We start from the raw sequence: 16,420 nt of genomic DNA, 5'->3' as shown, positions 1-16,420 counted from the left end.
TACTGATACCATACAAATGTACACATTTCTTGTAAATTAAGCCTGTCTACTCTGTGCTACAGCTACCAAGGGATGATGTCAGGTTTACATTATTGATACCCAAGAGGATCTATTCAGGACTAGTGCCATTATTACTTGAAGAGGACTACCATCCTCTTCAACTAATAATCCACTTTCTGAGCCCAAAAGGTCATAGTCAGTCATAGTCTTAGCATGCAATCTGAACCCGGATAGAATGCATATTTCTCCACTATCTGCTTGAGTAAATCTAGATTGAACACATGATGCAAGACATTATTATACATTTAAAGTGGGGTTATAAAATGTTTGTGCAGCTAATAATTCTTGTAAATAAAAAAAAAAGATATCTACATTCGGGCAAGTATAAGAATAATTTACAACCACCTCGAATTTCAGAGTCATAGGACCTGGATTTTCCTAGTCTATCATTCGCATGACAGAACAAAATTGAAAAAGATGGTCGGTACATGCATGTTCACATAACACTTGCTGTATAGGCCAACTTTAACCTCACACATGTTAACCATGCAGTCAGGAAAGGCATCCCATGAACGAAATGTTACTCGAAGCTCTCTGTGGACCGGTCATTGGTCCGAATCACTGTAAAATTCTGCAGTACACCTCAATGAAATACTAATACATTACTCATTCTCTTAGACAGTGAACGAACAGTGTCCCGTGCATTGTACTCCAATGATATTAGTGGGAGAGAGTTAAGTGTGTTTTTCTGTTAACCAGCATTGATTTTGATTCAAATATTGTTACATTCACTATCATGATGCTGCATTTCAGCCACTTAACGGTGCTATTGTCAGGTGCCCCACAAGACTTACCTTTGCTTGTGAAGCAATTCCGCAGAGACGACAAGAGCGCCCACCCCTGTACCCACCTGACCCTTGTGGAATGAAGGACCCAGCAGGGATGAGATGGACGCAGGGAAGGGAGCCAGGATGTAGAGGCTTGATAAGGGTGTGGAGCTTGCGGGTGTCTCGGTGTCAGCTGGGAAACCAGAAAAGAACCAGATCAGAAAGGAACCACACCTACCGCTTTCTGCGCAACCCAACAAAGCTCACACAGAAGTATACTCTTTCCGGGAACTCACCAGTGATTCTGTAGTTTGCGGTTTCCAGACATCAATCAGCTTCTAACAAGGATAACCAAGTCGAGGCGCTCCAGCGCGAGGCAACCAAGCTAAATCAAAAGGAAGGCGCTCCTGCGCGTGTAACATAAATCAGGTCTCAGTTTCTAATTCTGTGGCATCCCTAGTAAGCAAAAACAAGCTATGTACAAGGCTCCAGTTCAGCGGAGCTATTCCTCCAAGCAGCGCTCCTGCGCGATGGAGAAACCAATGTCGGTATTACCAAAAAGAAACCCCAAAAGGAAAGCACTCCTGTGCAATTGACCCTTAGCCATAAATAGCGCTCCTGCGCGACTAGGGTACTGGAGGCAGAAAACGTGTAGCCCTAAATCGCACTCTGGCGCGGTGAACTACACGGTAAACAAAACAAGCGCTCCTGCGCGGTGAAAACAAACCATAGACAAATGTTCCAGCGTGGCGTAGACCAGCTGCAGAACAGCGCTCCAGCGCGGTGAGAACAGCCGACGAACAGCGCTCCAGCGTGGTGTAACCGGCTAGAGAAAACGGCACTTCTACTTCCAAAGCCGTGTCTCAGGATACTCGGGGAAGAATTCGAAGCCCTGAGCCGGCGGGAAACGCGATGGTTATGCGTTTCCCCCGGAAGTGCTTCAGGAACCCCAGGCCAGCTGCCCAGGACTAGATCGGGACGAACATCCGCCCGGAAGTGAGTATTCTGGCGATTCTGTGTGTTTTTGCGGGAATGGCAGGGAGCGGCCAGCGAACCGTGACAGCTATGGCTTATATATCCTATACATTAGAGAGATTCAAATGATATTTAGTTTGCTTTCTGATACCATGTGTGGATTAGGACATTTAAATGGTAAACAAAGCAAGTGTCAGTGAGAAGTTCTACAGGGCACGTGCTTCTGTCCAAGATAGATAACAGATGATTAGTATTTATTAGAGTAATGGTGAATACATTTGCAATGGTATGCCGAATTACTTTTTGTACTGCACAGTCTCTTAGCCGTAGTGGCAGCTGTCACGGATCAGGGGTGGTGGTGGTGGTGGAGGGGAGGGGAGGAGGGAGGAGGGAGGAGGGAGGAGGGAGGAGTGGGGAGAAGGAAGTGCAAAAAAGAAGTAAAAAAAGTACCTCCTCACCGCATCTCTTGACTGTCTTCTTGCCGCGTCTCTCCCTGACAGGAACAGGAAACATCCAGGCTTTCCTGATCAATCAAAATGCTGCAATGCAGCGTTGTGATTGGACTGAGCGGTGTGGTTCGGCGCTCAGCCATGGAATGGGAGCCTGGGCATATTCTCCACCCAGACTGTAATACAGCCTGAGTGGAGAACATTCAAAGTACACATGGCTGTTTGGCCGGCCTGAGAAGGCCGCCCAAACAGTCATTGCGCACTTACAAAGTGTGCTCACCACTCCCTCTGCTCCTTTGTCATCAGAGAGCAGCCCTGCCCCGCCCTGCAAAGCTGATGCAGCAAGAACAAATAAAATAATAATGACAAGTTATTAGCGTTTTAATTTTCTTTTATTTCACTGCTGCAAAGCAGTGGGGTGACTCTCCTCCGCCTTTATAGTAGAAAGCAAGGTGCTCTCAACTCTTAGCATCTGCCTCAGTGTTTTCGTCATTTGGTCTTTATTTGGCAAAGGGTCTGTGTATTTGGTGAGCCATGCTTCCTAGTCGAAATGTATCATGTGGCAAGCTTCTGCATGAAATATGGGCCATTGTCCCAGATAGCTGTATGCATATTACTTAGTTTTCTTTTGAGAAAGCACTTGAAATAGAATTTACAATTCGGCATTGTTGAGCCAATATTCATTTATGGGGTCAACAACTTCAGAATGCATCTTAATCCTTGAGTATCCTACAGTTCAATTTCTTTCATGATAATAGGGTTAGATAATGGTGAAGATCAGCGTGTTCTTAGCCCAGCGTTAGCGGATTTGGTAAGTTGTATGTTGTCAAGGAAAACTGCCAACTTATGCAGAGCTGTGCTATAGAGTTGATACTGATCAGGACTAGTGTGGTGAGTTCACTTGTCTATCCAATGCAACAGCGCATGTTTTGTTCCTATAGCTTTTGAAGTGTGGTCTTCTCCAAAGTTTTTAAGTTAATGTGTTCAATTGCTAAGCACCTTCTTTCTGCCTGAGTTTTTCACCTCTGTGTTCGTTGTTCAGGGAGGAATGGCTTGTTTTGGAGTTTCTGGCCTGCATATCATTTTAGCTTCATGTTTGGCTTATTGGATAGCCATAGGCATATGTTTTTGTAGTTTCATTATCTCGAAACATCTGGTCTCTGATACATTATTTGGTGGATTGGGAGGGTCTTCTGAAAATATGCAGCTAACAACTTGTACCCATTACCACTGTGTATTTTCAGGGGAACAGAGAAGTACTTAAAAATCACAGGAATCGGGGCAAAGTGAAAAGCAGCAACATGTGGTAGAGGCCGTGAGAGATGTCTGGCTGCTACTTTGACGCTCTGCGAAACTACAGATGCATTTTCTTAGAAATTAGTATTGTGGGTTCACTTCCAGTTTTCAGGCACTTGTATTTCAGCATCATAATATTATGATTAAACCATCTGTTTTTGCGGCTCGCCTATTTTTTCTTCATATGGTCTGGCTTGACAGCGCAGCTGTCGCCATACAATTATGTGAGCAACACTAGAGAGGGAGTTTGGCTCCACCCATATTTTTGGAGCCAGGAGTACATGTTTTGTGGTGTTTGCCACCCACACAGCGGTGGTCATTTTGTGTATTTAAACAGCTCCCTGAGCTTGAACTTTCAGGAATAGACACATGACATTGGAATGTAATTAGAGTGTCTTAGATAACTAGATAATGTATGGTGTTTTTCTCTGGGAGATGGGAGGAGGGCAGTCCTTAACCTACATGAATGTTTAGGTCCAGCTGGACAGTGTAATTGTCACCTGACCTTTTAAACTACACTAATATTGTTCTGCATTTCTTTCCTTCCACACATATACAAATCCATTCCCATATTTACTTGTATTGCTTCACATTGCCATACAACATTCCATTAAAGCCAGACTTATTGGCATTGTCAATGCTTGCTTTATATTTACGGGGTCAAGTATGTCCAGTCTAGCTTTGACATCGTTTAGTGTAAATACATGCTGAAAAGTTCTAATTATGGCTACTGGGCTCACTGGTTTTAAGAGTATTACTAGAATTGTCTCTGTAAGGCAGTTGTGCCATCTTAGTCACCAACTGGGCTGGTGTCAACCTATGGTTAGTCTAAGAAAGGTGTGCATTTTTACAGGCCTCTGACCGTGAGAGAGCAGGTGAAGCAGATACCCAGATTGTTGTCGCCATTAATGAGCAAGGTGCTCCTGGGTCCCTGCGTTGTTCACGCAGAACTTCTCGAGGCAGTAGCTATGATTAGTGAAGCAGGTGCAGCGGCACTGGGGCCCAGGGGTCTGAGGGTGAATGGCTTACTTTAAAAAGGTGGGCATGGGGCTTCGTTTTCCCTGCTAGCTTTAGGGTAGTGGACACCCTTGTTTAAAAAAAGAGGCACGAAGAGAAGATAGCCTGCTTCTCAGGGCCTCAGCGATTAATAGTGCAGCAGGTGCAGTTGCAGTGGGGCCCTGGTATGGAAGGGGCTTACAGTACCCCAATTATGAGAAGTAGTGATTTTGGTCAATGCTGTTTTTGTTTTATGCATTTTCTCTTTTATAAATCTCTTAATTAGTATGTCATATGAGCTAAAGAACAACATTCCTAAAAGGGCTATACAATTATCGCCCTAGTGATAAGATTTGCACCTCATGCCCCCCTCTGGCTCCCATCCCAATGCTTGCCTTAACGTTTTGGTGGTGGCCCGACTTCAAAAGATTTTGCTTAGAGGGTGTTTAGAGCAATACATTTTGAGAGCCTCTGCTTTGCACTATGTTACTTATACATGTTCTTATATTTTCTTAGATAAAGATAAAGAGACATGACAACATGTTGCTGACCACAGAAGAGAGAGCAAATACTGTTCAAGTCACAGTTGAGCAGTCAACTTATCACCAGAATCAAAGATGGAGGATAAATGAAAGTGAGAGGGAGAAGACTGCTCCTGCTTATCATACAGTTCCTGAGAATGGTATTGTTCAGATTGACGTTCCACTAATGGCGGACACAAAAGATTTGCAAATTAAGGTATCTGTGCCACCATATCATAGAATTAGAAGTGTCAAGTAGAAATGATACATAATGGCTTTTGCACTTTGTATCTCCCTTCTCTTCCTAACCGGAATAGGGATGTACCCCTCCTGCTTCCCCTTCCTCCTCCTCCTCTTCTGTGAATCTTTTTTGCTGTTTATGGGAGTCAAATTATCAGTCATCCCTATTTCTTCTTTCCTCATCTACATTCCCCCCGATCCCTGGAATGATGAATCCCTCTCATTATTTTTTTATTTTTTTTAAATATGTTTTATTGAAACAAGTGACATACAGTTACATTTCCTTGTGTAGAATAACAGTAGGGAAACAGAGAGCTGTTCAAATCGGACAAAGTCCGTGATGATGCTGTCAACAGCCAGAGTCCCAATGGGTACCAACATCAATGAGCCATGCATTTAACCACAATGAGGACAGTTCCGGCGTCTGCATCAAAGGCCACTCGTACATTACATTACAACGTATCGTGCGTTATCCATCCCACCAGAGTGTCCGGCCCACCCTGTCAGCTCGGGCGTGCCTCTGGCCATCTCCCCGTGTAGTGCCCACAACCCTCTGTTCGACATTGCAGTGCATCGTTTCCCAAGGACGGGCTGTCTGTCTCGGCCTGTTTAGAAACCAAGTGTATGGACGTCGTCGGTGTTAAGCACATCCTGGACATTGTCGTGATGCGATAGAGGGTTGCGGTAAGGGCCATCGTGCATTGTATGGTCATGCGTTTGCTTTTCAGATGTAAAAGTGCAGTGTAGTCAACTGGGGGGTGACAGTCTGCTAAACAACCTCCAAACCGAGGTAGGGAAAAAGGGGGGAGGCGTAGTGAACCTTAAGTCAAGGAGGGATGGGTGTGCTGCAATGTGGTCTCGGCTTGTCTTGGCCCGTGGCGTATCAATGCGGAGTGGAGATGCTATGCGTATGTGGGTCAACAGTGACGTGTGAGTTGCGAGGACTTCTAGTGTCGGGGCGGCGTGTCCTGTGTGCATCGGCCGCGTAGTCGGTCCCCCCCAACAGGGGAGGGGGTGCATGGGGGAGGAAGAGAGGGGGGGGGAGGGGTGGCCCATAAGCGGGGGTGGGGCTACCTGAGCGGTGGATCATTCCTGCATATGTACGGCTCCGTGTCCATGGTGTAGCTGTGGGGTACTCTCCCTCACTGTACCTCTTCGTTCCGCTAGGGGGGGGAGAGGGGGTTCCCTCCCAGCCTATGCCATCCCTCGGTCAAGGCAAGCTCTGGTGAACGCCTGTAGGATGTTATCCCAGATCTGGGCTAATGGGATGGCCCTCCGTCCCGCTGTCTCCTCCCTGCGTAATACTGTACCCTCTGCTGTCGCCCAATAAGTGAGGGAAGCGCACCAGTGCTTCGTCTGCGGTGGGTTGGCATCTTTCCAATGTCGTGTTATAAGTCGTTTGGCGGTGATCAGTCCCAGATCCCAAAATCTGACGTGGGCCTTGTTGTGTTTTGTCCTTTTGATCAGGCCCAGCACGCAGGCGTCCCAATCATGTCTCAGTACCGTGCCCACCCCTTTCGTCAAGAGTGTAGTGACATCTTGCCAGTACGTCTGTAGTCTGGGGCACGACCATAGCATGTGCAGGAGATCTGCATTCAGTAGCGCACATCGTGGGCAGCTGGAGGTATCCAATGATGAATCCCTCTCATCCCCACTTCCCCCTATTTCCTACTCTTTTGCTGGCCCCAACTCTCTTCTCCCTACTTAACTGTACTTTACTTCTTTTGCTTCTGGGTGATGATGTGCCCATTCTTATGTGTACAATATCCAATGCTTTAGGAATTGTATTGTAAGAGTTTAGTGTATTAAAAAAAATATTGCACCAGTAGATAGTTATAGTTAGGACCATGTTTCCATAGGAAAAGTTTTTTTAAATTGCCTAAAACTTTAGCAAAAAAAAAGATGTTGGACGGATTGCTGAACAATTGAAACGTTCACCTCCAGTCATAGATCTAGGTTTAAACCATTGTTATTTTGCTCATCACGCCACTCCAGTTTGGTCCCAGCCGTATGCAAGCAGTCTTGACCCTGCTCCCCATGGGAACAGTCGAATTAGAACTCCAGGCCAGGTCCTCCCTTGACCGGAATCAAGCATCCTGGGACCAGTTTCAGGGTATCACCCCTTATTAGCAGGCTAGCTTGAATCCAGTGGGACATTGAGCACGAGACCCACGTCTGGGCATACCCTTTCCCCTTGGGACTACAAAGCAAATAGACCAGGTGAGGGACAGTATTCTGAACAAATCAATTTACTCCCAGTCATAGATCTGGGTTTAATCCATTGTTAGTTTGCTTACCACATCACCCCAGTCTGGACCCAGATGTATACAAATCAGTCTAGACCCTGCTCCTCATGGGAACTGTGGGTGCATTTTCCCTTTTTTTTACTGTACTCAGGTTCTATACTCATACACTAAAAGGGATCTACTTTTGTAACAGTCATCAATGAACAGTGGGGGGGAAAAAAAGGTTATACAAAAAAATTGGTTTCTAACTATGGACTGTGCCAAATATATATGGGATAATTTACATAACTTTTCCACTCAAACTGTAACATTAAACACTTACATTTAAGACACCAGGAGAACTTTGCTGTAGCATCTGTCAAATTTTGGCAGGTACGTTAAGCACAGCTTTCAAATTATACTGGCCTTCATCTGCGACAAAAAAATCCACTTCTTAGAGAGCTCGCTGATTTCTTTTCGCAAAAAGAGTACCATGCAAGAGCTGCTTGTTATATTCATATGCTGTACTGGGTAAAAGGTGCGACTACATTTGGAACAGACACAGATGAGCCTGCATTTTCTTTCATAGAATAGTATATTAGAAGGAGCATTCCAAAAGACACTGTGAAAAAAAGGATACAGCAGTTAGTACTAAGTTTTTAATCACATAGATGTGGAGAATACTGTCAGCAGAAATACTTAATTATTTTCTTAGTTACCATTTGAACTTGCATGTTTTTCACAATCTGAAGCCAGTTCCTTCTTGCCAGTTCTGTTTGGAAAGAAAAAAAAGCATACAACGGTTACATAAACCTTCTTAGAAAACAATAGAACTTTTAACAAACATTTCAAAACTAACCCACAAAAGTCTCCCAGGACTGCTCACACAGTTTCTGACTGCCCCTGTATTTCAACCTTTAGCACTCCTCTGGGGAGAATTCATACTTACCAACAAAGGTCTCTTTCATGATGAGATACCTCAACCTCTTGCCCTTCTCTAGGGCCAGTAGGCATGTCCCCTCCATCACCAGGAATGTGACTGCAAAGGCAAGCTCCCCTATCCTCCTTAGAAATCCTCTGTACATCTAGAACTGCTTCCTATGTCTGAAACAACCTGTCTATATTAGCCCCCTCTTTACAGTCAGACACAAGGGGCATATTTACTAGAAACTGGCAGAGTTCTGTGTTATACCAAATTGGTAACACCGTGCTCCTTCAGATTCAAAATGCAGGGTTGCACCTTATTTAGAAGAATGCGGCGCACATCAGTGTTTTCCTTAGCGCTGGTTCTAACAAAGCTGCCTAGCGCCAGCCTAGGCACCCTTGCGCGATGTTGCTGTCTTGTGGTTGTTTATGTGCAGGAAAGGAAAATTCCCTGCACATAAGCAATCTTTTCAGGCGATTTGCTATTTCTATGCTGGTTGCAGCACACATGGAAAGAGCAAAATAAGAGGAGAAATTAAACATTTCTGCTTGTTTCGCCTTCTTAAGACCATGTAGCCTCTGGTGATATTTTTGGTGCTAACCCATACCTTCCAAGTATGAGGCAGCGTAAAAAAGCAGTGGGTGTTGCGGCAGTGCACCCACTGCAACACCCATTGCCCGCCCCTTGTACGCTAAATGCTGCATGAATAGGGTCATTATTTACAAGGCCATGTTAAGTGGCTTAATGCTGACTTGTAAATAAGGGGAAGTACTTAACGGCACCAGAATGTCGGAAAAAGTGATTTTCTGGTGGCATTAACTCCTTGTAAATTTGCCCCCAAGTCTTGGGGTATATGGACTCATTCTTCTGCACTGGACACAGTAGTTTTGCTCCCACCATTTTTGCTAGATTCTAACAGCTACTTGGCCTTTAAGTCCATCTTCTTGACAGTCACTTCATGAGCCAACAAGACCCTTTACTCCTTCAAGCTGCTTTCAGCTTCAGATTCTCTCTCATAAGCAGCTAGCTGGCCCAGCCTGAGCCATCAGCCCCTCTCAGCCTGTCTGCCTTTGGCTCCTCAGGTGACTGGGATTGGGAGGAGACACTACTTTCTGTATCAAATCCGATAGGGAACTCTTTCTCTGTGAGAATACTCTCTCTCCTCTGGAGCCTTTACCCAGACATTTCTCTGCTCCTTTCCCATCTTCTCTAAGCCACTACCCTTAGGGGCCCTAGTTCTAAGGTCAACTACAATCAAGATTCTCCCTTCACAAGAGTGCCGATCTAGTCCTCTCAAAACTCTCTTAAAACTCTTCCTGTGGTGCAGATTGCATTCTGCAGATGTCCTCCCAGGTTGTAAGGGTGAACTAGGACTCAAACTTGGATGTACATGTGAGAAAATGGGTATGTGAATGGTGTGATGGGTACATAAGTGCTTTTGTGGGAGTGTAAGTGCCTGCCTGACAGTGTGAGCATCTGCAAATTACATACTATTGGATTACATACTAAAAGCAAGCACCCACATCTAATTTCTAACACATTAATTCATACTGGCAGGATGTCATGGACCAATGGGAAAAATGTACACAGAAAGTAGTGATATACAATACAAAAACAACTAGTGTACAAAGGAAAAAAAATGACCCAGAGTGAAACAAGCGAATCTAACATCTTCCGTGTACTGTAAGGAAAATTAGATGTACGCGAAATAGACTTAGTAAACAGCTAACCAAGCCTCCACTCAAAGAGGAAATAGTGGCATTATTAAAAAACACAAACTATACTTTAAGAAAATTAATTTGGAATGAAAAAAACTAAGCCCGACCAGAGCTGTGGACAAAAATCTTTCACTCAAGCACATTAACAAACTCGCGGTAGTTCTGGAGATTAATTAATGGCCTAGCCAGACCAAATAAATCTGCTATAGGATCTAGTTTATCTGAAGAACAATGGGTGACATTTCTTAAAAAAATCTGAATCCTGAACCCACAGCATATAAGCAATGCATTAATCATGAAAACAATACAAAAGTTGTCCTAGAAGGTGATAGTGAAATCTTTATAACCAAAACACAAGTGGACAAATTGATAAAGAAAAAAAGGACGGTGCCCCCGGTCCCAATGGTATCCCTTTTGCATTATACAAGGAAGCACCAGATTTTTGGTCTGCCTAGCTAACCAATATCTTTAGAGAAGTGGTCCAGAGTGGACAAATCCTGAAGTCATGGAAAGGATCACTAATAACACCTATCTTTAAGAAAGGTAATTGGCAATTGCCGGAAAACTATCGCTTAATCACCTTGCAGGATACGGATGCAAAATTGTTTGCTGGGATTCTATTGATGAACTTAACGTATTGTGCAAAGGAGAAACAGGTATTGCCCCCGAACCAAACAGGCTTAATCAAAGGCCTTGGCACATCTACAAATATTTTAACATTATCGGTATTAATTGATAAGGCAATTTTATCTAAACAACCCTTATACCTGTGTTTCATAGATTTTAAGTCTGCTTTTAACTGTGTTGACGGAGAACTTTTGTGGAAAAAACTTAACAATCAAGGAATCCCGGATACTTTGTTAAAGATAATAAGGCTTTTGCACTACGAAACTTGGGTCAGGGTGAGGATTGGTGAGGGAAAAACACTAACCAATGAAATTCCTACATCAAGTGGTCTTAAACAAGGGTGCGTCTTGGCACCCTTACTTTTTAATTTATTTTTAGCTGATCTTTCTATTGAGTTAAATGAAATCAATGCACACCCTCCAAGGTTAGCACATAAACAGATATCTAACTTATTATATGCGGATGATGTCATACTCCTAAGTCATACCAAAGTTGGAATGCAACGACTAATCAATGGCATTTTTAAGTATTCAAAGGTAAACGGTATGCAAATAAACAAAGCTAAGACCAAGGTAATGGTAATCACAAAAAACGTGCGACTTAAATTTAAACACAAATGGTTCGTGGCTGACAAAAAATTGGAGCAAGTAACTGTCTACAAATACTTGGGTGTCACTTTTAACGATAATGGTAACTTCCAGGCACAAAAACTGGATATAACAAGTAAAGCAAACTCCCTTGTCGGGGCATTTAGAACTATTCAGAAAACCATAGGAGACCTGTCTTAACACCCTTTATTAAAAATGATTGCTGCAAAACTACTGCCTACTTTAATATATGGTAGTGAGGCACTCAATGGGAAAGATGTTGAGATCATAAATACCGCCGTTGCCAAAACGTCCAGAATCTTATTCTCTCTCCCAAAGAACACCTCTCAAGCCCAGGTGAGGTTGGAGTTTGAGTTAAACAACCAATGGTATGCAAGGAAAGGGTGTATATTGAAAGTATAGAATAGAATAAAAAACTATCAGGAAAATGAAATGTCCCGTTTACTGTGGCAAGAAGTAAAAAAACACAGTAAATTACATGTCTGCACCTACTTAAAAAGAGCAATTGAAGAATTTGGTATACCACCCATTTGAAACACCACTATCGCACAGGAGAGCTTAAAAAAAAACAATAAATAAGCTCACCAACTATCTTTCCTTGATAAAGGATAAAGATATCTTTGTTAAACGAAATCATGCATGGCCGATTGTTAAAGGATTTAAGGAAAAAAAGGTGCAAAACTACCTGGAAACATCATGGTCTAAGAAAAATAAACAAATCTTTATTAACGCTAGATTTGGCTATTTGCCAGGATTATGTCACCTACCACCATGGAAAAGATTAAAAGACGACAAACTATGCAGGCTTTGTAAAACAGGACAAGAAAACATTATACACTTACTGTGTCTTTGTCCGGATCTGGAAATTGAAAGAAAAAGTATACTTAAGAGTCTGTTTAACATACGTGGTGTAAGGTGATGTAGACAAGCCCTGATTGCATGTTTAAACTCAGAAGATCTATCAATGAACTCAGCGTTTGTCAAATTACTTTGTGCTGTACAAAAAAAGTTGGAGGTTCTTGCTTGATTAATTAACGGACTGGTTAATATGTATATTATATCCTCAAGTCTTTGAAACAATCACAAATGATTGATTGCTTTATAACGTAATGGGTATGATACATAACCAAGCTTTAGGAAATTAACTGAATTTATGGATTGTTTTATAATTTTAAAATTGTTGATATTTTAGCTACTTTTTGTAAGATTTTAATTAATCAAACAAATAATAAAATAATTAAATACACATTGATTCATACTGGCAGGATGAAATTAATATACATTCAGTATACCACTTCCTCTTTCTACTTTTCTGCTCACTGTGTTTTTACTTCATATTCTCATCTAATCACCCTTCTATTTTACTTTCTAGTATCTAGAAGCTACACATTTTCTTTCAGCTTACATACACTCCCTATTTTAATCTAGATATACTTTATATACTTCACCATATTCAGCATACTTCTAAAAGCTCTTTGCTGGGCTCTTAGTTTTATTTCTATGTCTGGTAACATCTGCTTTTGTTTGAAATCTCCAATCAGAACTCCTGCAAACCATTCCCCTCTCAATATAAAAGCAGCTAAAATGGCTACTCCTCACAATATTCTCTTACTTATGCTGCTCTAGTTAACAAATCACAGGCTTCCTTTCATCTTTCCTTTTGTAAATATAAATGGCTAGTATTTTTTTACCATTTCCATGTTTTCTGCTAAGAAGCCCAATTTGTTTATTTTTTCCCACGAATTCGCAAATCCCCAACAACGCTCAGCGCGGACCTCCTGAGTAACTTTGTGGTGGATTCAGGAGTCCGCACGGGATCTATGACTGCATGTGTTAGTGTGTGTGTGAGTGTTTGTATGGGCATCAGAGTGGGTGTGACCGTGTGAGTGGGTTTGAGAGTGTTTGTATAGGCGTCAGAGTAGGTCTGAGAGTGTCTGGGTGTCACGGAGAATGAAACAGTGTCTGTCTGGATGTGAGAGTTTCTGTTTGTGTGTCACAGTGAGTGTGAGAATGTCTGTTTGGGTGTCAGAGTGGGTGTGTGAGTATGAATATTTTGTTTCCATTCACGGCGAGGTCTACGAATCTGTCGCAGATTTACACAGGGCCCACGATGAGCCCAGCGATGGCTCTGCAGATCTCACATGTGGCAAAGAAAATTCTGGCTTTTTTCTGCCCATTGCACATGCTTTTCACATATCTATTACACACACATGGGGACAGGAAAGCTCTAACCTGACCCCTTCATTTACTTTGCATGCTACTTTTTAGCCCTAGGGACCATTTCCCGATATATAAAATGGTCGGCTGAAACTTTTCTATCAAGTTGTGACCAGCCCAGCTTTAGCAAGTGGACACACGGATACACCGCAGATGGATCTGCAGAGGGTCAGCGCCTCATAAAAATGTTTTTTTCCTACTACTGAACAGATTTACACCAAATAACAAAAAGCACGCTTTCTGAACCAAAAGCTACCTTTCTGCCCAATTTGATATAATTCCGTCCAGGGGTTCGGGCTGTAGTCATGTTTAAAATCCCTATAAGAAATTACATGGGGAAAATACGTTTTGGGACCCCCTTTTTTTCAGTCCCCACTTGACAAATCACCCTGAAATTTCAACACAGCAGCTGAAGGGAGTGGTGTACTAATTTTGAAATGTTCGTGAAGATTCGTCAAATTGCTTCAAAGTTATTGGCAAAACGAGTACGTAATATATATATTTATATATAGATAGATAGATACTGTTAATATGAGGTAGAGCTGAAGCGTGGGATGGTAAAAGAGAGGCATGTGGTGGAATCAAGACTACACAGATTACTTATTTAATCTGAGACTGTCTGCTCACTCCTCAGCCACGCCACACATGTTGCTCCTTTGCCTATGCTGTATTAATTTCTGCCTGTTTGATAACTCTGTACTTCTTTTATGTGTGAGACAATGCTGTTCCATTTACTTTTTGTAATGCTCGTTATTCTCTGCTGGCCAATGCATGTTGTCCTTTATTTGATATTGTTAAAGATAAATAGATTTATTATTCTTCTATTAATTATATTCACTTCTTATAGAAAACATAGAAACTGGGTTAGGAAACATGCAACATAAACTGGATTTCGTTGATGGCGCTAAACACCAGATAAAATATATGTATGTGTCCTGGTCTGCTTCAGTTCTGCACTAGATAAGAGCAAACAAAATACAGCTACATGGTACACAGTAAAGTAAGCAATAGCACTATTTGTACTAAATTCTTAGAATATGGTAAGGATGGTGGATGATTTGGGGAAATCGCGTGAGTGTTATTCAATGAGCTGTGTGACATTGTTTGTACTCTACAGTTAGATTCCATAAGACAAGGCACTGATGGTTTAGGAGTGACTTAAAAACAAGTTTTTGGTGGTAAGTTCGGTATTTCTATGTATTCGTATCCCTATAAACTCAGTCTTGCATGTGCGGTGCCTGCTTCATCTGTCATCAATGCATTACGTACTATGCCTTAAATCATGTGCCTTTCTCTTGTTAAACACAGCAAATTGTATGGCAGCCTACTCGCTGCCTGTTATTCCCATTAGGCTATTATAATTGTAAGTCATAACACTTTAATGACGTTTCAGTGACTTCTATTGCACAACTGCTCACCAAGCTACAACTTACAAACAAAAAACAGCTTATTATTATTCACATAGGCGAAACCGAAGGCATTTACCAATGCGTGTTTCTGTTGATACCGTTGTGCTTAAGAATTCAACAGAGACTGGACTTTGGAATTCTACAAGCATTAGTTCTCAATTTGCTATGTATCAAATATCTTTGCAGTATTGCAATTACAAAAACCATAGGCGGTTGGAGGTAGTATATTCTAATCACTCATGTCCATGGGCCTCTAGAATCTTGCAGCACAATAGGATTAGTTGAATAAATAATGACACAAATTAGTGATCAAATCCTTGTAATTAACATAAACCACAACCTTATCTAGTGTATACTCCGAACAAGGGAACTAGGCACAGTTACACGCGTTTCACTTCTTGCAGATTCCAATCGTTGAGAGGTTATTTCATGTGAGGTGGATATGGGCAGTGCTCTGTAACTTTGGTGCTAGCATTCTTAGATCATAGCTTTGCACAACTTTCTTGTGCACAAATTTGCAGTGATAGCTTGGTTAGGAAAAGATGTTGGAGAATTGAGTTTTATCAATGGAATAAAGTAAATGTTAGTTACATATTTTCAAGTGTGAATTCTATATGAATAATAGAGGGAGAGGAAACACTACTTTGAAGGGCTTCTCTCTTGTCAAGACCGCTTGTCACCTGACTTACCAGTCATTTACAGTTCAGCTTGTTTTTCTTGTGGTTGGTTTGGATGTGCCTGGTTCCATATTAGGCACTGGCAGTGCTCCTTTGTTTGGGTTATGTTCTTCACTCAGTGAGCTGCAGGCTAAATGCCAGTTTATTTCAAGGATACTGCTGCATGTCTAGTCCAGGTAGCACTACTGTGAGGGATGCTGCTTGTTGCCTGGACTATATTTTCCATCTTTACAGTCCTGTTTGTTTTCCTTGTACTTGGTTTGGAGGTGCCTGGCTCTAGGCTTGACACTTTGAGCACCCCATTAGATGAGCCTCTCTTGGGTAGCTTAATCTATTTTTTTTTATTACGTATGTGTTTATTGTTTTGCATTGTTGTTTTAACTTGATTTCTTTTTGGAGTAAATACCACCAGGAAGGAAGCTTCCTGAATGGTATTGGAGTGGATGGGTACCGATTTGACATTTGTTATGTTCACCATTTAATTTACATCGCTCTCAAGTAAGCACTCTAGCCTTAACTCGACACATCCCCATGATCGAATGCTGGCTTATTTTAGTGAAGCTGCTGCATGTCTAGGCCTGGAAGCACTCCAGTAGAGGGTGCTCCTCTGGTAAGGACACCTTGTACCAGGACTATGTTACCTTCTTTACAGTCTGGCTTGCTTACCTTGTGCTTGGTTTGGAGGAGCCTGGGTCCATATTTGACAATCC

The 16,420-nt window shown here is 42.2% G+C and overlaps 1 protein-coding gene across 1 annotated transcript in view; it reads left to right on the top strand.

Moving 5' to 3' along the window:
* The window catches only part of LOC144762794 (CD109 antigen-like), a 771,981-nt gene that overhangs the window by 226,198 nt on the left and 529,363 nt on the right, over window positions 1-16,420 (top strand). Inside the window, exon 11 of the mRNA XM_078648064.1 lies at window positions 5,060-5,281. Coding sequence (XP_078504190.1) covers window positions 5,060-5,281 — 222 coding nt within the window. The remainder of the gene's footprint in view (window positions 1-5,059; window positions 5,282-16,420) is intronic.

The sequence above is a fragment of the Lissotriton helveticus genome, chromosome 6 (assembly GCF_964261635.1).
Source record: "Lissotriton helveticus chromosome 6, aLisHel1.1, whole genome shotgun sequence".
Classification (NCBI taxonomy): Eukaryota; Metazoa; Chordata; class Amphibia; order Caudata; family Salamandridae; genus Lissotriton; species Lissotriton helveticus.
The sequence above is the reverse complement of the archived record's forward strand: the minus strand, read 5'-3'. Positions and strand labels throughout refer to the sequence as shown.